We start from the raw sequence: 27,267 nt of genomic DNA on the forward strand, positions 1-27,267 counted from the left end.
CAATGTTGGAGGCAGCACCTGCCGCCTGTGACCGTCCGATAGGTGAATACAAAAATTAATTATCAAAACAAATAGCGGCAATTTTGAGCTGGGTCAAACCACAGTGTGTAGGAGTGTGTGTACGTAGGAGAAGATTCAACTGGGTCTTCAGACTGACCATTAAGGCACGACCCCCCCACAACTCACATACAAACTCAAAAATAACACTCTCTCTCTCACAGACACACACTGCAAAAGAGCACTGGTCACTTGTTTATTAAATCTGTATTAATATTAACTTGGTGTCCAACTCGCATCAAACTCAGCACTGCACTTACCATGACCACTGAGAATATACATGTCAAGGTTCCAAAGATATGTCTTCCACACACAGACAGACAGAAGTTGGTATGTAGATTAATGCAAATTGTAATCGAATAAGTAGTTTGGTTGCTTTTGTAAGATGTAATTAGTAACTGTAACTATTTTCTAATTACTAGTAACTTGCCCAACACTGACTGTGTATCTTGCTAAACACTGTCAGCTGATCTCCCTCTGCACGCTTCTATTTTCAGCCTGTACACGATCGCACTGATTTGTTATATAATGAAACACATTTCTAAATGTGTTTTCCGGCTTGGCAATCATAAAACACAAGTGAGTGTCAACTTACTAACTGGTCCCCAGCTAACAGAATGGTGCTGAGTTATGAAACATGTCCATGGTCTCAGCATTTAATTGCTAGATGCAAAATTATTGCGTAAACATATAGAGGAGGTAATTTCCCAAAAATCCATTCTGACACTCACTTGTTATTTCCTTTCACATAGGTCACAGAAGTTAATTTTGTTTGTGCAAAGACCTATCTTGGAGCATATTACTTTGAACAGACGAACAAAGCAAACACACATGACCTTTTGACACATTATTCCTATTGATGTCACTCCTGGGTCTGTAAACACAGGTTATGTATTAACGTCTCTCATGCATGCATCTTGCAGATTATTTTTCCTCACAACATTTTGCTGATTCTTCAGCTGGCGCGCTCAAGGGGTGTATCGAGCTCCATTCTCAGTCTCAACTCAATGTGGCAGTATGAAGCCCAACTGCTCTCCCAGTTCCAATGCCTCAATTAGGGAAGAAGGCTGGGATGTTGTGAGTTAACTTTAATGGGCAATAATGGGATAGTTGCTCTAAAGCCTGGCCCTTAGAAAGCAGTGGAGGCTGGAAAACTCACGTGGCAGGGAATTCTGGTCAAAACAACCTACTTACTACTACTACGTGCTTAGCAAACTGATGTGTTTAGAGAAGGCCTGTAAGAGTGTGATCAGTGCATCTGCCATATATTAGTAATTATTTCCCTGTTCCAGATGCAAGCTGGTGTATGGGCTAAGATAACTGTCTGATATGAAACTTCTGGCCTGTTAAATACCTTAATAATAAATGATTAGATTTCACCACTGCTAAAGTTGTGAACTTGGGTCTGAAGTCGATTGCTTTACAGACATCTGAAATAGTGTAATAATAAGTAAGTGTTATTTGCTATAAAGATATAGTGAAACATGATAATAGACAGCTGACTCACGAGTGGTTGGGAGTTTGTACCTAGTTACTATGGCTCCATCCCCTGATCATTTCTGGCTCCAAATGATGTCACCAGTGCAGTTTCATATCTGGGATACAGTCTATGCTCCCAACACATGGCCATAGCCTATAGTACCAACATACTGTAAGTGGGCTTATGGGTCAACAATTAGTTATAGCAAAGTTTAAGTCAGAACAAAGGGCCACTAATGCCTAATGTCAAATTACAATTTGCAGTATAGGAGCATTCATACAGTTTTACAGATTGTTCCTTTTCCTTCACCAACAATAAATTCACAGTTGTTCCTTGGTGGTAAAAGTGTGGTAAAAACTGAAGAAATTGGAGCCTCGACAACGGCGTCGTAATTCATTATGAAGACCCACTGGGGCACTAAATGATAATGAAACGCTGAGCTAATTTTCACCTTGCCTCTTTCGTGACCAGTAGGGCTTTCTGTTTGTGTAGCAGTAGGGACTACACTGAGTCGGGCAGAAAGGACATGTCAAAGAATTTACCATTAACAATATTACACAGTTTGATGTAATAGAAAAACAATCTGCTCCGTGAAGGAAGATTCTCGGCAATAAGAGGATTCTGGTGGAAGAACGGCAAACACATCAGATCTATTCCTAAAAGAGTAAATTCATAGTGAGGCCTCAATCTACCTCAATCTTGATACGTGTATTGTTGGTGTCTAATTTGGTGCAATTTGTATGTGCGATAAACTACAAAAAAAATACAAACAAAACAGATGCAGTCAGTAAATGCGGATGGATAAGATATCTGACCCGCCTGATCGTTTTGATAATTGTATTCATTATTTTTATTCCACCATATGGGACAGTGACAGAAGTGTTTTAGGAGGACTTACTAATGACAAGGAATCATTCTAGAGCATTAACACAGGCCAAGAGAGCAGCCCATTCCAAACAGGCAGGGAGAATGTGAACTGCTCTAGTGAGCATAATTTGAAGCAGTTCATTTCTCTCTATATTTAATACTAACCTTATATAAGACAGAAGTGGACCACTTATCCACAAACACTGATAAAGGCTTGACTGCCACAGGCATTTTGCCCTTTATAAAATAGATATCACTTAAAAAAGCTCTTTTGTTGACATGTGTGGCCTCATTCTTTTCACTACACATTCAATGCAAAGTGGAACTTCACACTTTCAACCTAAAGCCACTCAGTGAGCTATACAATTCTGAAGAGCCAAGTGCAAGCAGAGAAAATATGCTGATCAGAACGTGCAGATGAAATGTCAGTGTGTGTGTGTGTGTGTGAGGTTTGGCATTTCAGACAGAGATATCATTGCAGAGCAGGGTGAGAGGTGCACAGCGTTGATTCAGGGAGGGTGGTGGGGCTGTTCATTCTCACCCTGACAGTGGTGGACTATGGTTTTCCAGACTCGAGCAGGACCCTGCTACCAGACAATAGGTGAGATGCTTGGGTGCAGGCTAGGAGTTCAAGTCCCTGTAGCTCCGCTGGGTGCCTGGTTCTCAGTCACAGGCTTGATAAGCAGCGCCACTTTTGATCTTCTTGGTAGCGTCTCACCTGTTTGGAAATGCCAGGGCAGAGCCAAGGGCACAACTCGCCGAACGCAGCCTCACCTCGATGAACCACAGGGCACATATGCTTCTTATCAGCACCCATACACCTGTAGTTATTACAATAGGAGGCCACAGAGGTGTGTCTGTCAGACGGACAAACAGAGCAAGACAGGGAAAGGTAGTGGACCCACACTGGTGTGTTAAACTTGGGTGTAAGATGGAGCAGGTCTGTTTTTCCACAGAAAACACAGACCTGACAGTTCGAGGTTTGTTGAGTCAGTGTGCCTCAGCCTGTATCTGCTGCTGAGCTGAACTTCTCTATTCACCGTGGAGATGCTGCTAGATAAGACATCGGGCCGACAGCCCTCCAACAATCTCTGGCTCCATCTTCTGCTCTGTTTGCTTATTCTGCTGGTCGTGACCTCAGAAACGAGAGAGAGCTGTAATAGGGCAACGTTTCTGGGATGGTGGGTGAAAGCTATGATGGATCTCTGTAATAAAACAAGCGCATCATTGTCGCTGTCTGTTCGGCCTGTAAGACTTGCGCTGTAATGGCCTGTGCAACAACTCTTTTGCCTCGAGGAGGTTAACTTGATCTATTTTAGATTTAAGTGGGCGGCTAAATGCCTCTTTGCATCTGCGTGTATGCTTTGCACACAAGCATGGCTTTGAGTGTATACGTGGCTACACACTTTTGTGTGTGTTTTCTATAATTGCGTAAGCCAATGAGGAACTGATAAGCCTGGTGGAGCCAGACAGCAGACACTTAAAGATGTCTGCATTGATAATAACGGGAGAGTCTAGTATGGCAACCTTTCCTCCAAACACACACACGGAACACTCATTGTATCATTTCAAACAGGACTCCGACAGTGAACAGTGTACACAGTCGCATGTGTCTGAATAAACATTCCTTCAAGGAAGCAGGTAAACAGATTAATCTCATCACTGCTGGGATAGCAGGTAGAGCTCAGGTTGATCTCTGTTGCATGCGATATTATCAGGACACCATTTGTTGTTATAACTATCCAAACGCTGGTTCTTGCTCTGTGGTGACCACAGACGGAGGAGGGCATTTATCTCTTTCTTCCAGTTTAATGTAAATCTCCATATTGGGAGAGGAAATCTAAACACATGAATGTCTGCGGAGCCTCCGCTCTGGTTGTGGGAGATCAAAGCGCAGGACAGACAGTGTTGAAGGGGGCTTATCTAACTGCTGCGGCGAGGGGTCAGCGAGCTTAAAACAGCTATGATCTCAGCGCTCATTGAAATGAATCCTCCATGGCCGTGCTCTGTGCGTCTGTGGCCTTGAAAGAAACGGGCTTCAGAAAAAGGAGGTTAAAAGCTAATTGATTTCATGTTGTCAGAGTGCACAAATCGTGTCTCGGCCTGTGCATGTGAACACGTGTGTTTGAGCACAAGGACATCACTAGTGCCTGTGAGTGTGTGCGTGCAGTGCGGCTCCAGCCCCCATCCCTCCTGTCTGTGTTTTTGAACTTGGAGATGAAGCCATCTGCACTGCTCTCTGGAGACGCCGGGCTCCCTCGTCTACTCATCTCTCCTCCATTTTCTGCTCCCGCTGTAATGGGAAAATTGCTCTGTCTTTCCGCTCTAGTTGGGATTGGCAGCCTTGATAAGCATTGCAGGGACAATTAGAGGTAGGAGTTTTCATTGAGAGGCTTTCAAACGACACTCAGCTGTCATTGGTGGCTGATACCCCCTGGGACATACCATTGCGCTGAACATGACTCCCTCATCAGTGAGAGAACACCAGAGGTAAAGTCCGGTGTTTGGGTGCAGCAACAACCTTCCCTGAGAAACACAGTCTTTCTGTAGTTGCAATCACATTGATGTGCACAGCTTTCACCTTCAGAGTGAACTCCAGAATAAAAAGATATGCAGCAGCTGGTCTTCGTGTTCTCTTTCATGCAGTTGTCTTGTGACAGCAAGCGCACAATAAAGACAACAAAAGGGCTTTTTCCCCTCCAACTCTTGTCTTTGTTTGGATGGGTATGATGAGCCTGTCATTATCTCAGCATGCTCCAACCAACACAGCTTTACCTTACCTTTCCCCTTCTCCCAGAGATGGGGAGGAATTAGGGAAATATCTTGCTGTGCTGCAGTCCCTCAACTAATTACTGTTAAAAGGTCTGATATGACTTGGAGGCAGGCAGGCAGAAAGAGGCTGGAGCTCATAGGCAGGCAGAAATATGAAGGTGTGGAAGGGGCTGGGGGCATTGTTTATGAGCTAAGTGAAGTGGACCATCACAGAGGGAGTCAAGCAAAGGCCAAGTAAGTGATGGAGGGAACGATTAGAGGAGAGTGAGGGTGGGATGAAAGAGGGGGGAGGCAAAAGCAACATTCCTGCGTAGGACTCATTCCCCCCCTTTCAGTAACAGGACACTCTTGTCTCTGCGGCGAGGGCGTCACATGAGAAACGCACAGAGCCAGTTAGAAGCAGTCCTGCTACCATTGCTTGTGTGTTTTCCTGTTGCTGGAACTGCCAAGTATTCACATCTGCTACTAGGGTGCACAGTTTTCAACCTCTTTCCAAATCGGAGCTACGATCCAGCCATACAGCACAGCTCTGCCTCCGTTCCACTTCTCAGGACCAGGTGTCCAATTTCCTCACGCATCTGGGGTCAAACAAACATCAAAACCCCAACTTAGTAGCCGCCAGGTTTCTCTTGAGCTCAGATAAAAGCTGTAATAATAACAGCGCTAGGTGAGTCAGTGGTGCTCCATTCACAGCACACTGCTAATTGGCCATAAATGAGTCCATCTGGTTTGATTTGCTGTTCGGTGAGGCAGCAGGATAGCGGCTCCCTCCTAGCTAAGCTCTGCCTGCTCAGCCCACGGCCCCACTATCACCCAAGACCACCTAAGCTGAACTCATAACACGAAACCCAAACTACACCTCTCCACACCAGCGCATAAAAAAACTAGGTGCAGCTTATTCGTAAGCCTTCCCTTAATGGCAGCATTATAAATAAACCCTGAGCTCAGGCCTTCATTCGAGAAGTTGCATGCAACATTCATGCCTGAGATTAGGACAAATTAAACAGTGAAGTGAAACTTTAGACAGAGCCTGAAGAAATACAAAGTGCAGTCAGGAAGGTTTTACTTTCCCACAGTGTAACATGATGGAATGGGATGACAGTGTTGTCAGTATGAAAGACTGAATATGTGAGTATGACTGCTCAGCCAGGTGCTGGAAATTGTGGGTGGAGGCTGGTGAGTCAGATCCATCACTATAAAAAAAATGTTTTCTCACCAACTCTAGTTAGATACAGTCATGCAGATAGTTTTGTTTTTAACAACCATGGTTTTGAGATTTCTGCCTCCGCCACAATGAAATATAGGAAAGTGGAATTTTGTATCTGGTGGTCACATCACTAAAGAAATGACCTTTGCCTATGCTAATAGATGCACCGTATGAATGTGTGTGTGAATGGGTGAATGGCAAACTGTACTGTAAAGAGCTTTGAGTGGTCATCAAGACTAGAAAAGCTCTATAAAAATACAGCCCATTTACATCAGCCTGCATTTATGGTTAATTAGGGTAGGGTTAGGGTACAGGTAGCGGGTCGTCCACTAACAGAAAGGGCAGCCGTCGATCCCTGTTGCCCATTTTGTATGAATGTGTGTGTGGATAGCAAAACTGCAAGTGCTTGAGTGATTATCAATACAACCAAATGCAGACCATAATTATTTGCCCCACTTTTGTTCCATAACCACATAAGACATAAAAAGTCACAGTCACATATTTGCATATCCATCAGACATTTGGAGTCTGTTTGCTCCCTGGCGAACTTACCTCACAAGCTGCAGATATGTCTGATATGTCACAGCACAGAAGGCTCAAAAAGTAGACTTCTCCTACAATGCAAAGGGACTATGGATGCTGGGGATAAGCCCATGGGGCAAGAATGTACATGACATGAACTGAAGTAACACACAGTTGGTCTGTCCATGATGATGCACAACAACAATCATTTATTGCTCACACTTCTCTCTACAGTGTGTAATATTGAGGAAATAAATTATGTTTTTGGACTAATAGTAAGATAAACACAATTTCATGCACTTGGATATAAACAATAAGTGTTATCTCATAGTTATCCAGCCAGAGACTCCCAGATAAATAATAGAAAACGTTACATTATATTGTTATGATACTATGCAAAAGTAGACTAACTTAGCTGTTGGTTAAAACATTGTAAGTAGATGAGCAGCCGGCTAACCTTTATGATAAAACAAGATAAACAGATAGTTATATTCGGCTGTTTTGGCAGAAAGCAACATTTCTTTTAAACCTTGTCCTTCCACCAATAAACTCTGCCTTTAGTTTCTACCATAACAACAGTGAAGTTACATTCCCAAAGTCACAAACTCCATTAACCTTTGCTCAGTTTAAACTCAAATAGTGGCAAATTTGACTGGTTCCACTCTGTGGGGTCCAGGCCTATTGGCACCACTTCCCCACCTTTAGCCTCAGATGAATCCCAGCACATCCTGCCGGCTCTGTTTGCACAGCTTGCCGGCCAACACTCATACTAATACAGTACATTACCTCAAAGCAGAACAAACTATCGCAACCTGTCATAATGTGAAGTGGCTGCAGCTGGATCATCAAATAGGGGAACCTGCCAGCTCTGTGATGCTCAGGACAGGATTTGAAGCAGCTTTAAAGTCTGGGTCTGTTGCTGAGCTCTCTGATATGTAAACTGACTGGGTGGTACCACAGTGTTACTGACATCATTATATTATCAACACTGCAAAGATTTATTTGGTTTCTATTGATATCGCTCTGTTGAGCATGGCCAGATTGACTTGCTAGTGGGCCCTGGGGTTAAAATGACCCCCATTAACCTCCTGTTCCTCCAAGTCTCTGTGCAGTGTGAACGGTTTTTCTATGTTAGAATTCTATCTGACACATGGTGTGCTGCGTGATAAAGTTATTGAAGACAAATGAAGCTTAGTGAACGTTCACTCTCTCTGCTCTTTTCAGTACCGTGGGATTTTGTGACCCACCTCCACCCCTTTCACCCCCTCAGCTGTGGATGCCCGGCCATCTCCAATCAAACCCTCTGATAAAAAGTCCCAGCATTGTTTTCCATCCTTCATCATCATCAGCAGTGTCCAAAATGTGTTCATATAGAAAGTACCTACTTCATAATATTTCACTTCTATGTTTTCATTGTAAAACACATTAAATCTGCTACAGAAACAACTGGCATCCACCGTACACTGCAGCTTAAGAGCTGCTACAACTGAGAAGTAGAGAAACGTGGACCGCTGGGCCCATTAAAGTTTAAAACTTTGAGGTAGCATTTTGGTCTGGGTGGACAGAATCAGAGATGCTTGGAAACTATCACGTAGAACTTAAAACCGCTTGCCGATCACGACGTAGCATTCCCTGATTTGTCAGGCTCCATATCACATGACCCAACCGGGATTAGCCTCGGCTCCCAGCATATACCACAACATGGATAATCAATTACAAACTGATACAGTGTGGTGTGGATTGACATAGATTAAACGTATGGCAATTTGGTTTTCATTGGATTTAAACATTTAATGTTATTGAAATTTGTTTACAGTAGGAAAAGAATACAATTAGATATGGATACAGATACCCTCTGTGAGAGAGGGTTAGAATATCAGCTAATAAAGCAGGGTCCACTAGTCTAATATGTGCTGGCTTGGTGCAGCCTTTGGAAAACTCTTATTTACGTGTCTTTTTGGCCAGCTGATCACTGCCACGTCTTCAGGCAGGACTCAACTTTGTTAAGTTCAAGCTTGGATGATGTGTGGATCCTATTGCTTTGCTGTGAGGACAGGACTGTCTTGTTTTTTTCATGTGTTAAAGACTAAACATGTGAAAGAGGGCCAGAGTAACCAGAGCACAGGAATATGATAAGCAATATAAACAGTATAAGCTACTGCAGCAAATGTATCTGTGCTTACTTGTATGATTATCACACACTGGTCTTTCATACATAAATGCAGCATATTAAATAAAAGATACACTGTGTAATCTATCACCATATCACAAAAATCCTCAATGAGAAACTCAATGAAAGACATTCAAAATATTCAACATATTGTGTAATTGTGTTAACGTCCATCATGTCAGTGGGCAACAACACTGACTCACTGATGTCTGATGTTTGAATTTAGAGTTTAGAGTTATTAATTCATAGTGTACAGACACTCTCATCTTGTTTTTGGAGAGTTGTACCTGACAGGTGACAACATATTGCACACGTACCTGCTCACTGCTGGACAATGTCATCCCACAATGACAGTGAGGAACAGCGAGTAACAGTTGAAACGAAAATGTAAAAGAACAAATAATCAAAACATTAAAATATATTTCTACAATTCACATTGAAGGATCTTCACCTCGGACATTTTGGTTGGACACGGACCTCCCTGTACTACTGAATGATTCAATTACATTTTCTTCTGAAACTACTTAAATTGTATGGGGTATTGGTAGTTCAGATACATACAATATATTGTGATCACCTTGATTCGAGCTGAGGACTATTCCAAACCATTTCCTGTCTTTTTCTGCTGTCTGACCAGATCTCCCACTGAGCACTGATTCCTTCTTATGTATAAGATGGCCAGTTCATGTTTGATACAAACTAATATCATTATCAAACTAAAAAATTTCAAGTACATCACCACCAGCCATTGAAAACAGGCAGGATTAATACATACATTTTTGTTTTACAATCACTTCTACATGTTTATAGTTCCCTGTATGTAAGTGTAATGTCACATGGAAGTGTATTCTTTGTTCTGGGATTCTTCTCTATACAGTTAATCCATGTGGGCCAGACTCTGTAATGAATGTGCATGTAATACACGATGCTCTCTATCATGCCTGTTATTATTACATAGTCAAGGTTTGTCTCAGTTACACTCTACTAAATGTTTCTGTAAGGATGAGTATATACTGTAGTCACCACCCACTCCACCCTCTTTATGTCTAACTGGGAACTTAATGAGTACTGCAGCATTGTAGTGTTACAATGCTTCTAAATTATGTAATCTCAACAAGGAGTGTCACACCACGACCCTCAGAGTCCCTGAGGTGGAGGCTGATGCTGGGATAAGGTCAAATCTAACACGGCCAGGTAAGTCAGTGCTTTCACTTTTGTGAGTGTGACAGTGGGAAAATGGGAAAAGCAATTTTATTCCTATTCACTCCTATTCAGCCGTGGTGTTGTGGAATGTTGCTACTAATGCATCACTTGCAGGTAACTGACTGACAAAAATAGATTTTAATCTCATTATCTCCAAAACTATGCAGGAGGAGAGCGTGTGCAGGAACAGAGCTGTTGGGTGTGTGTGTGTGTATAAGTTTCTGTGCTCATGCACCGTGAATGTGTGTGTGTGTATGTGTGTGTATGACTGTTCATAAATGAGTGTTTTTCAGAGGGAGAGAAGAGAGAGTGCAGGAGGGGGTATGGGTTTACAGATATGCACCCTCGCTTCCTCCCACCCCCGGGTGCTCTAATTGAGAGGAGGCTTTTGTTATATAAACAAGAGGTACACCTCAAGTTGAAAATTAAATATTTGGAGAGCAGGTTTTGAAAGTGATATATATTCCAGTGGGTGAACGCTGGTGTCAAAGGATTGTCGATGAAGAGGTGGTTATTGGCATGGAGAGCCTGCTCTCTGCACCGGAGAGTCAATTCTCATCTCTCCTCTCCTTCACAACAATGAACACAACAGCCTCTAAAGCTCTATTTCTGTACGCTCCATTTGGATCACGCTGCTGCCGATTGTTCTACATCTCAATAGGCTGTTAAAGCTGCAATCTGCAAGTTCCTTGTTATTTTCCTTTTTTACTTTGTCTCCATGTTTGGTGCTAAGCGCTCATTACTGCAGTTTTTGCTCCAGACATCCCAGGGATCAGTCAGCGTGTCTGCTACTCTGATGTCTTTTCCCTTGAATTTCTGAAGCCTGACTTTCTGTAAGTGGCAAGCTTTTGTGTGTTTGGCTGTGTGGCTACTACTAATTTTTTCGTCTCTGAAAGTTGGAAAGTCTGACTTCCTCTGAGCAAAAGTGCAGCAAGTGAGGTTAACAAGGAGTAAGAACACACACTATGTCCTCCATTTAGACATATTCCACCCAGCAAACCTTTGTTAAACAGATATTGTACAGATGCAGTGAGAAAATCATGTGATGTTGAGAAGTTATCTTTGTTTCGCTTTTAGGCTTTTTGCCTGTCATAGTTCATAATTTTCTGACATGTGTCATCCAGTGAACCTACAAGATTGCTGTCATCACAACCTATAGGGGCCTTAAGTTAATGGCGGATCCTGTATCATGCTGGCATCTGATCGTAGTGGTGGACCATGATTAAGGTGGCAGCTGATGGTGGATCATGATGGCGGCTGTGGATCCTGATGATGGATTATAATGGTGTATCCTGATCATGGTGGTAGCTGATCTTGGACTATGACTACAACAAGACTGCTTGACATACAGAATGTCTCCTCAGATACTCGACCATTACTGACAATAATTCCTCAATTCATTTACCTTCCATCAAGCTACAAACTATTTATTCTAACCAATGCTGTAAAGTATTTCTCTGACGTTCTCCATTACATGTGGCATCTATTGCTCTTCTGTCCATCCTAGGAGAGGGATCTCTCAAATGTGGCTCTCTGTGAGGTTTCTACTTTATTTTTTCCCCTGTTAAACAGGTTTTTTGGTAGTTTTTCCTAACTCTTGTTGAGGGTTAAGGACAGAGGATGTCAGAGCTTGTTAAAGCCCTCTGAGACAAATTGTGATTTGTGAATATGGACTATACATATAAAATTCGATTGATTGATTAGGTTCACACTGAAGTCTTAGAAGTACCTGAAATTGATCAGCAGCACTGAGCCCAGATGATTTATGTTATGATCATTGTGAACAGACCATAGTATCTTTGGGTGCCCTCAAAGTAGCTACTAATTGTGCATCATTAACATTATTTTCTAGATTACCCTTCAATAAGTTTTTGTCTTTGTAAAATATTGCTGTACCTGCTGGAACTGTTACAGAGAAAGTTATTTCTCATAATAGCAGATGCTGCAATTAATGAGAAACATTTGAAAGTTGAGTGATTTTATTTTGAGATGCAGAATAACCACACTGGCCTCTCTCTGCATTGATCAGCCACACATGGGGGCAAAAAAAAAACCTGTGCCCATGCATCAGCAGAACAGAATAGTACCACTTAACAATAGCTGCCTTTGCAGATCCAGCTTCTAAGCTTGTGCAGCAAAGCAGAGGGTAAATGGGAGCTGGAGAGTCTGGTTCGAATCAATAAAAGCCATCAAACACCTGAGGGGTCCCCCAATTTTCCCACAAACCACTCCACCCCCTGGGCAGGGGGGAAACAATGGCAGGGCATCAATACCTGCAATTGGGAGAAGGTGGGGCAGGAGACAGTGAGCAAACCACACAAGTGGGTCACCTCTCCTCCAGACAGCAAATGGGCGCACAATCGTTTACATCAATTCAGTGCAGTGGGAGATGGAGGACAGGATGGGGAAGGGGTGCCATTAGGGATGTGTTGGTATAGAAGGTGGGCGCTGGGGATGAAGAAGGGGTGTGGAGGTTTTTAAAGCAGGTAGTGATGGAGACACAGGGGGATATAGGTGTTTTCAATTACCCACAAATTCAGAGCAATTTCCTCCTCTTTCTGACCACACCCCCCACTGTGAGGCTGATGGGAGTCCTGAACAAAGAGGCGTGGAGATTGCGATTGTTTGACTGCAGGTTGGTGGGGAGGAGCAGGGGGAGGTCTGTTTTCATCTGTCTGCCTTGTTCAACCTTTCTCTGTCACCTTGCAGCTTTTATTGGAGCCTTCTTTTTTTGCAACAGGCAGGAACTTCAAAGTGCATTTCAACTTCTGTGTAGATGTTGATAAGCCACTTCCTGAGAGCGAGCGATACTCTTATGCTGCCTAAAGATAACAGGCAAATATACACGCACTTCATTGTTCCATTCAGCAGAACAAAATCGTGCTGTTTCTGCTTTGCAAAGTGGTTAGATTTGCACTGTGGCGATGCATGCTTCACATCACTGATCACTGTCACCTTCAGTTAAAAAGTCTTCCAGTTGCTATTAGCGGAGAGAGGAGGTTTGTAAGGCTTCACATTAAATTACAGCAAATACTTGTCAGACGTGTGGGGTCCTGGAGCAGTTATGTACTGACAAAAACACCATGTGAACCATTATCCACTCATACAGGCCTTGACTGGCTCTTATCAACTCTTTTTTTGTGTTGGTAGAAACTCTTATCCCTTGATCCAAGGTCAGAGCTCTACTACTGAGTTATTGTTTACAATTTACTTTTTTCTCCAATAGATTCAAATCAAGCATAAATACAAAACATTCTATGATTCAACTGGAGGCTAGGATTAAATGCTGAACAGCAAGAAGGTGAATTAGCAACCAGAGGGACCCTGCAGGGACCCCAAGAACCCTGGTTCACTAAGTTAAGTTTTTGATGAATCCTAAATTTGATTAAGAACTTACCGGGACACTATCCAGTACTGCAGGGCTGTAGCTGATGATGATGCTCATACTCATAATGATGCTGCCAGTTATTTTCCTAAATTAATCTTTCAGTATGTCACATTTTGCATGTAAAAATAGCGCCCATCAAATCCAACAAAGCCCAAGGTAACCTGTTCAAACACATTAGTTTCTTTAAATTAGAGAGATAATTTGTGGATAAAGAAAATTCAAATTTGAGGAGCTTTAAACTGAACATTTTTAGCATTTTTGATTGAAGAGGAATTACACGATTAATTATCATAATTGTTGCTGATTCATCTTCTGTCACTCAGCTAATTGATTCATCTTCACTGCACTGGCTGTTGGCCTTGTAAATAAAGAAGCTGCCATGTAAAATCCAATCAATCATTTAAATTGTATTTGTATATTCACAAATCACAATTTGCCTCATAGGGCTTAACAAGGTTTGTCACCCTCTGCCCTTAACTAGGGTGAGAACAAACTACCAAAAATAACCCTTTTAAAAATGGAAAAGTGAGGGATCCCTCAGGATGAACAGAAGTGCAATAGATGTCACGTGTAAGAGGGCATTAGAAAGAGTCGATCCACCAACCACAATGTGGCCACAGCCGCAATCCTGGATCTGCATCGATAAGGCACAAGGACTCTGGGGAAGAAAATGTGGTTTACAGAAGATGAACCCTGAATTTCACTGTCATCCCACCATGAAGATATTTGATATGTACATATAGACACATGCATATCCCCCTAATCTAGCACCATAATCCGATCACAATTTCAGTTGATCAAATATTTTGAGACAGATAGCTGCAAAATCAATGACTTTCCAGTCTCGGTTGTAGCTACTTTACATTTCGTTCTCATTCGCCAAAGTTAGCGTGCTAACATGCTAAACTGATGACCATGGTAAAGGTTAACGCTCACGTTAGCATCTAGACACAGCCTCACAATGCCTTGTGAAAAAAGCACAACAGAGTCAAAACAGAATAATGAGTGCCAGCTTGTTTCCTGCACATTTTTTTTTACCAATGCTACTGTGCACATGAGAATCCTCTATACAGGAGACAGGAAGTTTGCTCTGCTTGCAGACATTGCAACATGAACATATGAGAGGCCTGATAGCAGCCTCTATCAACCCGGTCACTTCCCCTGTTCCATAGCTCAGTAGCGAGGAACAACAAGGTAGCCATTTTACACACTTACCCTGATAGTGGGCTACATCTGAAATAGTGTGTGTGTGTGTGTGTGTGTGTTTGTGAAGGGGGTAGGTTACGGCTCTTTCTGGATGGTTAGCCTTATCTTCCCTCCCATGCACATTCACAATGTATGCTGCGCCAGATGGCCAGAGAACACAGAGCCACTAATGGTACCACTTGATCATGTCTTCGTTCTGCTATAAATCAGTATATTAACAACGAACATAAATGCAAAACACAGAGCGTTTGACTGATCCCCCATGTGACGCATAAGCCAGTTCATAAAATGAGAGGTAACTCTTAAAGGACAATGTAGATTTCGATGTGTGACTGAGTGTGAGTCCACAGAAGGGCTCCAATAGGCATTATCCATAATTTAAATATGTTTGCTTAAATCTAATTAGAATGGCTGCTCATGCTTGCATTTACATACTGCGTGTTTTTAGTTTGTTTATATCTATATTAGTTTAATTGCACTGCATATATGACTAAATACCTGCCACAACCCCAACACACACACACACACTCATACACAGTGGTAAATGAGAGGCTGTGTGAATCTAGTAATACATTACTGCTCCCGTGTGGTGACATCAGGTCTGACTGCACTCAAACACATGTACTGGTGATTCTCCATGCAGCTAGTTTAAATTTTTTTTGTGATACCTGTCTCTATACTCTAATGCGATGAGGGTAGGATTTTTCTGTGTGCCACACACAGAACTGGGAAATGATGTTTAAATATTCACTGGCAACATGTCTTTACTCTGTCACATTGCTCTAATTAATCCACAGAGCTCATATGGTTAACAGATTTCCTTGGAGCTATGTTTTACCCATTATATACTCACTAGGAAAATTGATGAAGACTGTCTTTTCATGACGAAGAATGAATGTTGAATGTATGAATGAAGTGGAAAAATAAGATGTGGAGCTGAGACAGGCTGAATGCACAGTATAATATAACGAAGGCATCTTGTACAGGCCCTCTCAAACATGGGATGTATAAATGAAAGTATCCCATTCAGACAGTGGGACAGTGGATCAGCCTGTAGAATGCAAGGAGATAAATGGACTTCAGCCTTCAGTCATTTGGCTTTTTGAACTTGTTATGATTATGATTATTATTAAGTCAGAATGTAATCTCTTAAAAAGGCCTTTAATATTTTTGATTTACCAAGGAACAATATATATTTTATATTATTGTGCGATATCTGTCTGACATATTTTAAATAATAAAACAAAGATATAGTTACAGGTGATGGTCACTTTGACAACAATACAACTAATATATAGTTGGATAGTGTTATAGGGCCACATTATGGGTTGGGTGTGCATGCGTTAACCTCACTGTAAACAAACTTCTTTGGGACTACTTTCTTTGAAATTGTCAGCCATGTCAACAGATACATATTACATCTTGTTCAGGCAGTAGTTCCAGCTAAACTTGTTCACAACAACTGGAAATGATCCGTACTCATGCAGAGTTTTTATGTTGTACAGGTTGGAGGTGGAGATACTTTTAACTGCTTTACATACAGTTTGTTTGCTTTGTCTGATGCAATACATCGTGATTTGTGAATATGGGCTATACAATTTGACTAATTGATTGATGACATTGTATTGATTGATTGACTGGTTTTATAAGACTATCCTTTTTTCAATATAAAATGCCAGAATTGCAGAGACAATACAAGCTCACATACAAGTACCTCAAACTTGCTTTTATTTAGCAGGGTACCGGTGATTGGGCATTATGACAACAACAATTTAAACAAATGTATTGCAATTTAAAGGTTCAGTATTTATAATTTGGTGACATCTAGTGTTGAAATTGCATGTTGCAGTCTGGACTAACGTAAAAAAACATGAGGACCCCCTCGATGTAAATATAAAGTATTTGAATATAAAGGGCTTTTTCTGGGCTACAGAAAATTACAATTCATATAATTTAGATGAAATGAACTCGTGAAAACATCATGAGGATTATTCTACATTACATTCATGCCAATAGATCCCTTTCACCTAAATCTTACAAACTGGAACTTTAAGCTTAGTAAACTGCAGTTAGCAAAAAGGTCAATGAATGTAACAAAAGCAGTGGGTCATTTGTAATTAATAATCACAATAAAGTATACTCTGCTGTGAGATACTGTGATGGTGTGTCAATCATCATTCCAGCTGTAACCTATCTTCACTTTACAAGCACACACACATACACAGTGTAAAGCTAACCTGTTCCTCCTCGGTGTGCAGGTTCTCTGTGCTTTATTCTTTATTTAGCCTCCTGCTTGTGTTGGAATGGGAATGTGTATCAGGAACAGCTATGACTGTGCATATGAGGTTGGAGATCCGTGTCAGTTTCCAACAAGGGCTCTATATTTAGCTGGTGAGGGGACTGGCTGACCCAGTCTGACTACAACACACTCACAGACACACTCCTCCGGACCCCAAATCTCTTTTACCTGCTGGCTCTTCCCTCAGCATTGGTGTGTGTTTGTATTAGTGGAGAGGAGGTGAGTCGAAAATACTTGATTATATGATGCTGCAGTATGCATGTTAATTCCCCTCCTCCCTATACTAATGTGAATTTTTACTCCACCGTATCCCTACAGCACCATGACAGACTGAGGAGACATGGAGATTGGCTATGCTGCATGGAAATAATTCTGTCAGCTGAGGCCTAATGAGAAAAAAGCTTGGTGGTTAGTTGAGTGGTCAGAGGTGATTATGTGTCAGTTGGAGGAGCCAGAGGCCACACTGGGCCTGGACAGTCCTGATCCGCTGGTGAGAGAAGCATTTCTGATGGCCTATGATTACATCGACTATGTTACCACAGGGGGGGCTGATGGGACCATGGGTCCTGCCCCTACAGCCTGCACCGCAGCCTTGCGGCATGCAGGAGACGAGCTCCTCAACCGTTTCCCCATCTTCTTCAGACGCTGGCCTCGTGTCTTCCAGGATGTGACGGAGAACACAGCCTGCACTATGCTCATGAGCATCCTTGATGAGCACTTCTTTCTCCCTGTCCCTGGGGGGCGCCGCAGGGACCTGGCCTGGAGCGCTGTGCTGTCAGTGTATGTGCTGGCTGGCCAGATGGCTCTGCATTGCCATGAGAGGGGCATGTTGGGGGTCTTGCCCCAGCTGAAGGAGTGTGTGGGCACCTATGTACAGAGGGTCATCTGCCCTGACATACGAGACAAGGGAGGATGGGTGAGTGCTCACAAGTGAATACGAAATATTTTTCTTACTTTTAAGTAATTCAATTGATAAATAAAGTCAATAAAAATGAATGTATTACTTTTAATTCATTTGAATACACATGTATTAATATTATTAATAATTGTTATTATTAGAAAGGTTATGTAATAACAGCTTGATAAAAAGTCCTGGTAAAAATATATGTTCAGTTTACAAATGGCCTGCATTACTTGATTAATAATCCAACTTTGGAGGTGTACATCACCATCCTATTTCAGACAACATGCTTTTACAAATTTTGACAGAGTGGTATCAAAACTGAATTGTGCAAATTATTAAACATGTTTTTTTTTATTGGTTTATAAGATCACTTCAAATGTACTGGCAGTTTCTCCAGTCTCTCACCTCTGCATAAAACACAGCCTACTATCACTTTATAAATTATGGTGAAATCTTTTTATTTCGGTGTGACAGGATGGCTTTGTGTCACGCTTTGGGAAGAAGAAGGACTTGGAGGGTCAGGTGAAGAGAGTGTGCCGCTGGACACTGCTGGGACTAGCCACAGGCCTCCTCACCTACCTGCTATGGAAAAGAATGACTTAGCCAGCACTGCCTCCTACTGTTCACCATCAGAAAGTGCTACATCAGTGTCCTCTTGAGCACTGTAGCTTCTATAAAGGCTACAGAAGCCATACTCAGTTAACATATCTGAACCATTTTCATATCATTACATTGTTAATGTTTGATTGATAATTGGTGTTGGAACCGGTAATGCACATAAGTATTCAAGCCATTTCGTCAGTCCCATGTCAGCTTATTGTGTTTACACAGCAATTCATGGACTTTGACCTGGTATACGTCACCAACCTCTGCTGTTTTAAACTCTACATGTAGTTAGCGAGGATTAATCAACAAGCTGATTTATACTGGATTTCTGTTAGTGTTGAAATGACATTCTTCATATTAATCAGCATTTTCAGACCAGAGTAAATATGGAAACACTTTTAAGAGGCAAAGTACAAGCTACAGTAAAGCTATTATCTGGACAATATTACTTTAACTGCTTTCATGACATCATTAAGTAACTTACAGCATCTGCCAAACATTTAAACTTGTACATGATAAGTCAATATCAAAATGTACACTCATTAAAAACAGACACATTGCATATGCAAGAACTTTTATTAACAGAACAGTAGACAGAACACTGAAAATTACATGTCCACTGCAGAGAGAGAACAGCAAATGGAACACTGAAAGTTACTTTGAAACATTACATTTCCACTGCAGAGACAGGACAGCAGCTGGAACACTGAATTACTGTGAACGTTATTTTTCACTGTAAAATAGAACAGCAGAAGGAAGACTGGAATTTAGGCAAGCTCCTCCTCACCCTCCTCCTCAAACTCTCCCTCCTCCTCAGCAGTGGCATCTTGGTACTGCTGGTACTCAGAGACCAGGTCGTTCATGTTGCTCTCTGCCTCGGTGAACTCCATCTCATCCATACCCTCTCCGGTGTACCAGTGGAGGAAAGCCTTGCGCCTGAACATGGCAGTGAATTGCTCGGAGATACGCTTGAAAAGCTCCTGGATGGCTGTGCTGTTGCCGATGAAGGTGGCTGCCATCTTGAGGCCACGGGGAGGAATGTCACAGACTGCGGTCTTCACGTTGTTGGGGATCCATTCGACGAAGTAGCTGCTGTTCTTGTTCTGCACATTTAACATCTGCTCATCAACTTCCTTCATGGACATGCGGCCACGGAAAATGGCAGCCACTGTCAGGTAGCGGCCATGACGTGGGTCGCAGGCAGCCATCATGTTCTTGGCGTCAAACATCTGCTGGGTGAGCTCTGGCACGGTGAGTGATCTATACTGCTGGCTGCCTCGGCTTGTGAGGGGAGCAAAACCTGGCATAAAGAAGTGCAGACGGGGGAATGGCACCATGTTTACAGCCAACTTACGCAGGTCAGCATTGAGCTGGCCAGGGAACCTGAGGCAGGTGGTGACACCGCTCATGGTGGCAGAGACCAGATGGTTGAGGTCGCCGTATGAGGGGGTTGTGAGTTTGAGGGTGCGGAAGCAGATGTCATAGAGGGCCTCATTGTCGATGCAGTAGGTCTCATCTGTGTTTTCAACAAGCTGGTGGACTGATAGTGTGGCGTTGTAGGGCTCAACAACTGTGTCTGATACTTTGGGGGAAGGCACCACACTGAAGGTGTTCATAATGCGGTCGGGATATTCTTCACGGATCTTGCTGATGAGCAAGGTTCCCATACCAGAGCCTGTGCCCCCACCCAGGGAGTGTGTGAGCTGGAAGCCCTGCAGGCAGTCGCAGCTCTCTGCCTCCTTCCTCACCACATCCAGGACAGAGTCCACCAGCTCTGCACCCTCAGTGTAGTGACCCTTGGCCCAGTTGTTGCCAGCACCACTCTGGCCTGTAAGGAAGAATTCATACAGATTAAGCTTCTTTTTTTTTATTTTTACATAACTCAACGTGCATCAAAATAGCTGAATATACACATTTAATATAATCTTACCAAAAACGAAGTTGTCTGGCCTGAAGACCTGGCCAAAAGGTCCGGACCTCACAGAGTCCATGGTACCTGGCTCCAGATCCACCAGCACAGCACGGGGCACATATTTACCACCTGCAAAATCAGGACGAGAGAAAAAAATGTCATGTCTGACCACACAGTGCAATTAGAGTCAACTAAAATGAATGAAAAGAAACTAACCTGAGGCCTCGTTGTAATACACATTAATCCTGTCCAGCTGCAGGTCACTGTCCCCATGGTAGGTTCCAGTTGGGTCAATACCATGCTCGTCACTGATGACCTCCCAGAACTACAAGAGGAAAAAAGATATTGTTAACTGATGAAAACACGCACGGCTGAGCAGCGATCATCCACCGGAAGAGATCGTTCTTGACTCGATGTCAGTATTTAATAGATAATTCATCTTTTACTCGAGTTGTATCGAAACAAAGGACGCCTCACTTCCCGCCACGCTGTCCTCGGCGCGCGCGCCCTGCCCTCCTATTGGCTGCGACTCACGGCTTGCGAGTTCGAAATTTTTTCGCTACGTCACCGACCGCCAACTCCGCCCAGAGCGGGCGCAGTTTGAGGCGGCGCAGCCAGGGAGGCCGCGAGGAGCCGGAGCCGCGGCGCCGGACAAAAGAGCCTGGAATTCCCTCTGCAAGCGGTAAAAAACACGTTCCATCAGCATGATCACCCACCGCAGCGAGCGAACAACGGAACAGGACTGAACTTCTTTGTCACCCGAACAACAGAAGACCCTCACTTCCCCTTTTTCGCATTGCGCTACTGTCGAGTAACGATTTGGATGAATTAAAATTCGCTCTTTTCATCCCGCCGGTGACGATCGGACGGGTTTTAAACGATTATTCTAACATCTGCTGAACGTACAATGGATGGACTGAATGATTTCAATGGAATATTCAAAACATGTCAAAATTGAGTTAAAATGGCTTTAATTCGACCATATTTCGATAAATTGTGTTGCCTAACCAGCAGCTACGTGTCCCTGAGTGTAGATCTGATGTTTAATGGACCTTCTTTCTTAAGTAGGACACATTGAAATTCACAGGGTGTGGTTTTCATGGACGCGTATGGGCACAAAGCAGCGGCTCCCACAGCAGAAATCCAACACTGCACATTACATGTGACATGGAATGACTCAGTTGAGGCTCTGCAGATAAAAAAGAAAAATAGAAAAGGCTTTTACTAACCTTAGCACCGATCTGGTTCCCGCACTGTCCGGCCTGGAGATGGACGATTTCCCTCATTTTCGCAGTAGGTTGGGTGGACTTCGACTCACACGACTTCGGCTTTCTTTGTGCGCGCTACAAGGCGCAACCCTCCTTTTATCATAAGCTAGAACCCGCCTATTTCTCCGCCACTCGAATGCCCATTGGCTGATCCGCGGAAGCATTTCTTACGGGCACAATCTTTGACCAATCAAATCTACCAATACTGATCGCCCATTGGCCCAGACAGCCTGTCCGTCACACTCATCTCTAACGTGTGACTGCTAATCTGTAGACGTTGGACTACTCCCCTTAAGATGGCGGACAAGATTCACGATGCTGACATCACGCTATGTTCTGCACTTCACTGCCGCATCGAAGCTGTAGACGTAGACAGCGAAACGTTTTTTTTTAAATTTTTTATTAAAGGATTTCATCAAATCCATGATCCCAATCCCAGTGCTATCCCACTGCTAGTTAGCCACAGCCGACGTGGCTAACAGGATGCAGTGGTCAGTGTGGTTTCATTAGCGGAAACTGTCGCAGTGACACAGGCCCTGCCTCTGCTACAACAGAGATTTTCAGTCGTGTGCTGGTGAGGCCTGTATACACACTTGCATCACAGATCAGCACATTCGACACGTCAGAGCCTGATTCTGCTGCTGCTGCTGCTGCAGATCATCTCTGAGCCTCAGTCTGAGTGAGATTCTCACACATTCATTGTTGATTCTGATGATAAAGAATGAGTATTACATACAAGCCTGCAGCCCCAGTGTAAGGCTCAAACATAATGTGTATAAAACCTGACACGCTGTATAGAGAAAAGAAAGGTTTGTCCTCATGTTGCTGTGGAATGAGGGCAGGTGATTTTATTGATAGTTAATTTAAAGGCCAGTTGAGACAGTGGCTGTGCTTCCAGCATTTCTTCCTGTTGCAGTTGCCATGGCCTTGTCTCTAAGGACAGATCCTCACTCCTAGGTAGTTGTCGCCATGACGATTAAGCTGGACACAGCTGACTGGTGTGCATTAGCACAGGGGTTTCATAGTAGGCTTTCTGTGGAGCCACCAAGCCTTTAGCACAGTATCTGTACATACCATACATTGTTATGTAGATTAGTTCTTGTGCAGAAAAGTAAAGGCTTTCTGGGGGTGTATGAATAGCAGTGGGTTCATTCTGTTTCATTAAATCTAATCATGTTCTATTAAATTCATATTCTCTGGGCCTGGCAGGAATACCACTGCTATCATATCACACAGTATGTAGGCCAGGCTCAGTCTCTGTGCATTGTAATCTAACACACAAAAGCCTCGTCTGTGTGCTTCATGACAGAGGTATGCCACTGAGAGGATGACTCAGGGTATAAGACCAGCTAGCTTGTATTGCAGCCTCTTCCCCTTTTTACTTTGGGTCTTGCTTCCAGAGTGCTTCCTGAAACTGCTGAACACAATATGACACAATTTTTCAAACTATATCCACAGTGTTTAGCTCAGCACTGGAATCCCATGCCCTCATTTGGCAAAACTATCATGCAATGAAAATGTGACAAGTTGGAGCCCTGCAACGGCATGTGTGTTATTATTGTTATCAGTATCTTATTTTCAGCAGGGAGATATAGGGATTCTGGAGACTCTTCAGCAAAGGCCCAGGGTTCAGAGGACCACTCTGCTGAGGTCTCTGAAATCCCCTTTAGCTATAGAGGTGCTGCTCTCTCAGTGGAGGTTTGATCTCTCCCTACAGCACATCCATCTCCAAAAAATAATTTCTTAAGTCTCCAGTATTCTCTTTTCAGACTTTAATCTTTCTCTAGCATGATACATGTTCTAGTTGACGAAACACTGCTAAAAAAGTGCTTACTGTATTTTAGGTGCAGGGAGTGGATATTGTAGGAAAACAAATGGCATACAGTTTTTCAGATATATGCAGTGTGAGTTTATTGGCATGTTATCATATTTTCAGATACATTCAGTGTAACTGTGAGAATCTAATTTTAAAGTCACAGCCATGTATATACACTGCGTTCCAATTCATCCCGAATGCGTTGGATGGGCTTGAGGTCAGAGCTCTTTTCAGGCCAGGTCAGCTTCTTCCACATGTTCTTCACATGCTTTCGTAGACATGCAGTTCATCCGATGTATTTGTTCTCTTCTCATGAGGATAAATATTCTGTGTAAAACGAATGAAATATACAACATGATATTCAATTCAGTTTTTGTAACATGAACATGAGCACTGAGGAGACAGAGGTCATGTCCTGGGTAAAATATGTGAATAATTTGGCATGTTGAAATAAAATGTGTTGCATTTTAGATTTTACAGTTCCACACATACATTTTGACCAATGTTACTGCTTAAGCTCACAAAGTGATACCTCGGGCAACTACTGTGTAGTTTGACACATCATTTTAATACATTGTCATGGTGCCCTGAGGAACAATCATAAGGATTTTAGTCATCCTTTCATGTTGACTCAAGTCACTATGAGGATGACAGTTATGGTTCCATATTGTTCATTATTGGATGGATAGATAGGACATTTGCATTCATATTGTCCTTATGTTGTAGGATCAGTTTAGTAATCATGCAATGCTTTGCACCAACAACACAATACATCAAAATGGTGAACATGGCAAACATTATACCTGCTAAATATTAGCATTGTCATTACAGGCATGCTAGCATATTAACATTGGCATTAGCTCCAAGCACTGTGGTGGCTGAGCACAGCCTCATGGAGCATCTTGAATAGATGTAGACCACTAATCCTGTCAAGAAAAATTCAGTTGTTTCAGACAAAGGACTGAATAAATATATAAATAACTAAAAGGCATATAGGAGTCATTTGCAGAATTACATTTGGTATCAGACCATAATGTATTGAGAAATAAATTACAGAAAATTCATCAATCATTTATACTGCTTCTCCTTTTGAGGGTAGAAGGCGGAGGTAAAGACAATCTCAGCTGACATTAAGCGAGAGGCAGGGTACACCCTGGACAGGTCACCAATCCAATGCAGGGCCAAGATACACAGACAAACAATCACTCACATTTATACCTACCGTCAATTTATAGTCTCCAATTAGCCTAACCTTAGACTACATGTCTTTGGACTGTGAGAGGAAGCCAGCTTACCCAGACAAAACCCCTGCAAACCCAGGGAAAACATGCAAACTCCATATAAAAAAAGACCCAAGACCTTGTTGCTGTGGGACAACAGTGCTAATAACCACACCCCTATCCTGCCCTATAATGAAAAAGTGAAATGTAGATAAAACAAATTTATTTTTTAAGACTGGATTCATTGTACTGTCTATCGTGCAGTATACTCTAGCAGGCCACATTGTCTGACAGTATATTGCAGGCAGCCTCAGGACTCAGTGGAGATTCTTTTTGATCCAAGTCATTTCTGTTTCCCTGCAGTCTGCTGCCTTTGTGTAAAAAACAATCAATTATTCATTGACCTCTTTCTTTGGGGGGATAGGTGCTCTGAGTGGTTTGTGGGAATAGCTTAAGCAGGTCAAAAGCTTTCAGTGGTCAGGGAGGAGATTTTGCTTTTTGATGCTTTTCAAGAGCATCGTACCTCATTACCAGGCACTTGCCTTAGTGTGCTCACAGTACAGTAACAAGCAGCGTGTGTCTGTGAAGCCCTGTTGAACCACTGCTGCATCCCATGACTCAGCATCTCTCATGACACTGCAGCATCCACCATTCAACCTCCAGCAGCCAGATCAATACTACAAAAAGGAAACAGATGCTGCTGGGCTAGATGTGCCCTCATCAACCCTGCTCAAAGGTTATAATGCTTTACCAGACTTCCTGTTGTGCCACTGATGTAATTTCATCATAAATATCCACTTAGGAAAACTGCCTTACTGTCTTCCAAACAGGGAGGAAATCAGGTAGTGAAGAATATGGTCATAGCATTTTAATATTTCCATCATGACAAGACTAAAATCTAAAGATGGTGAATTTAAATTATGCTAAGTTTTAATCCTAAAATATAAGATGTAGTGTAGTGTTGCACAAAATAATTTGTGGAATGTTGCTGGATGTTTTAGTTACCAACTTTTGGATTTTCAGTCCAAGAACTTGTGTTGAAAACAGCATCGAGTGATACATCAATGATTTATAATGATCAAAGAACAGGCTCCGAATCCCTGAACTATTAAACAGCCAAACAACAGCTAATACAACTTAAACAGAGTAAGTACCAGTGCAATGAAATGCACTTTAAGATAATGATGAATGCCTGATTAATGGTCAGAATAAACAGATCATATGCATCAATAACAAAAATACGTACATAGGGTAAGTGTAATTTGTACAATCTAAAACACTGGTCCCCAAACATTTTCAGTCATGCTCTCCTTTGGAAGCCAAAGGTTGGCCCATGGCATGATGAAACCTCCTGCACTCATAGGTGTTTACTCACTCTGTGGCCAATGGCAATGTTTTCTGGAACTTTTAACTCCCTGTGACTTTAAATTCAGCGACTGGTGCACGGGGACCTACGCTGTCCAATTAACCAGTTAAAACTGTAAGAGCAGGTGAAGGTGGTGTTGAGAAGTCCTCAACAACAAAGAGCTGACTGTTGTCACGATGTCCATGTTGAGCTGCTTGTTACCGTCAACTCCGCCATGGGGACATGACACACATTCACAGCGCTATTGGCTATTGCAAATGCCAAACAATATCAGTGACACTCATGAAAATCAAGTAGCTCTCTGACCTCTGTTTAACAGAGTCTTTAACGCCCTGGTCTGTGTATTTTATTTAAACTAAGTAACAGATCATATTAAGGTAGAATTCTCATGATTAAGGCCACTGCATGTTTCTTTTCTTAAACGTGTAATAATATTTTACATTTCAGTAATGTAAAGTGAGTACAGAGACTGTTAACTCAAGGATCACCTGCTAAATAGTGAAGAAATCACAAGAAAGACACTGTTCCATGTTTGGATGTGACTGACTGTAGTATCCTGTTTGGAATGGACCTTTTGCTTCCTGTGTAAATGCTCTGGAGCTACTTCAGAATTATTCCTTGTCATTGCTGAGTCCTCCTCAAACAGTTCCACAAAAAATTGTCACTTTTTATTGTTTGTGTGCTGGATGTCATGTGCAGAGCTTTGTATTAATAGTATGATGCAGAGTGAAGTTAGAAAGATTTTATCCTACCAGGTTTATCTGCAATGAATATTTCATAGTCAATCGAGCAGGTGATTTTGCTTCATGACTGTTTACATATGTGGTTTATATACAAGTCTGAATGAGTTACTGAACTGCTGTTGTTTTCACTATATAACAGCAAGTTCAGAAATCTGTTAAGTGAGCGACACAATCTTCAGAATCAGGGTCACAACTTGTTCACCTAAAGGCTCTGTAATGTTGCTAATGTGGCAAGGAGTTTTTTTAAAATTAAATAAGGGG

At 42.4% G+C, this 27,267-nt stretch overlaps 2 protein-coding genes across 2 annotated transcripts; one reads left to right on the forward strand and one right to left on the reverse strand.

Moving 5' to 3' along the window:
• Nucleotides 1-17,247: 17,247 nt before the first annotated feature.
• bcl2l16 (BCL2 like 16) lies at nucleotides 17,248-19,245 on the forward strand. The gene is made up of 3 exons (XM_020102377.2): nucleotides 17,248-17,390; nucleotides 17,490-18,087; nucleotides 18,550-19,245. The coding sequence occupies exons 2-3, from the start codon at nucleotides 17,605-17,607 to the stop codon at nucleotides 18,676-18,678; spliced, it is 612 nt and encodes a 203-aa protein (XP_019957936.2). The 5' UTR covers nucleotides 17,248-17,390; nucleotides 17,490-17,604; the 3' UTR covers nucleotides 18,679-19,245.
• tubb2b (tubulin, beta 2b) lies at nucleotides 19,239-21,982 on the reverse strand. Its single transcript, XM_020102376.2, has 4 exons — nucleotides 21,823-21,982; nucleotides 20,810-20,918; nucleotides 20,612-20,722; nucleotides 19,239-20,509 (listed from the first exon to the last, which is right to left on the reverse strand). Exons 1-4 carry the CDS (start codon nucleotides 21,877-21,879, stop codon nucleotides 19,449-19,451), a joined length of 1,338 nt encoding a protein of 445 aa, XP_019957935.1. The 5' UTR covers nucleotides 21,880-21,982; the 3' UTR covers nucleotides 19,239-19,448.
• Nucleotides 21,983-27,267: the final 5,285 nt, after the last annotated feature.

Source organism: Paralichthys olivaceus, chromosome 4, assembly GCF_024713975.1.
Source record: "Paralichthys olivaceus isolate ysfri-2021 chromosome 4, ASM2471397v2, whole genome shotgun sequence".
NCBI lineage: Eukaryota > Metazoa > Chordata > Actinopteri > Pleuronectiformes > Paralichthyidae > Paralichthys > Paralichthys olivaceus.

What these genes read in the sequence shown, in the direction of transcription:
- bcl2l16 (XM_020102377.2), top strand. Translation starts at nt 17,605, where the DNA reads ATGTGTCAGTTGGAGGAGCCAGAGGCCACACTGGGCCTGGACAGTCCT. An exon ending in TACGAGACAAGGGAGGATGG is followed by an intron (nt 18,088 to 18,549) that starts GTGAGTGCTCAC and finishes TCGGTGTGACAG; the next exon opens with GATGGCTTTGTGTCACGCTT.
- tubb2b (XM_020102376.2), bottom strand. Translation starts at nt 21,879, where the DNA reads ATGAGGGAAATCGTCCATCTCCAGGCCGGACAGTGCGGGAACCAGATC. An exon ending in GGAACCAGATCGGTGCTAAG is followed by an intron (nt 20,919 to 21,822) that starts GTTAGTAAAAGC and finishes TTCCTCTTGTAG; the next exon opens with TTCTGGGAGGTCATCAGTGA. An exon ending in GTATTACAACGAGGCCTCAG is followed by an intron (nt 20,723 to 20,809) that starts GTTAGTTTCTTT and finishes CTGATTTTGCAG; the next exon opens with GTGGTAAATATGTGCCCCGT.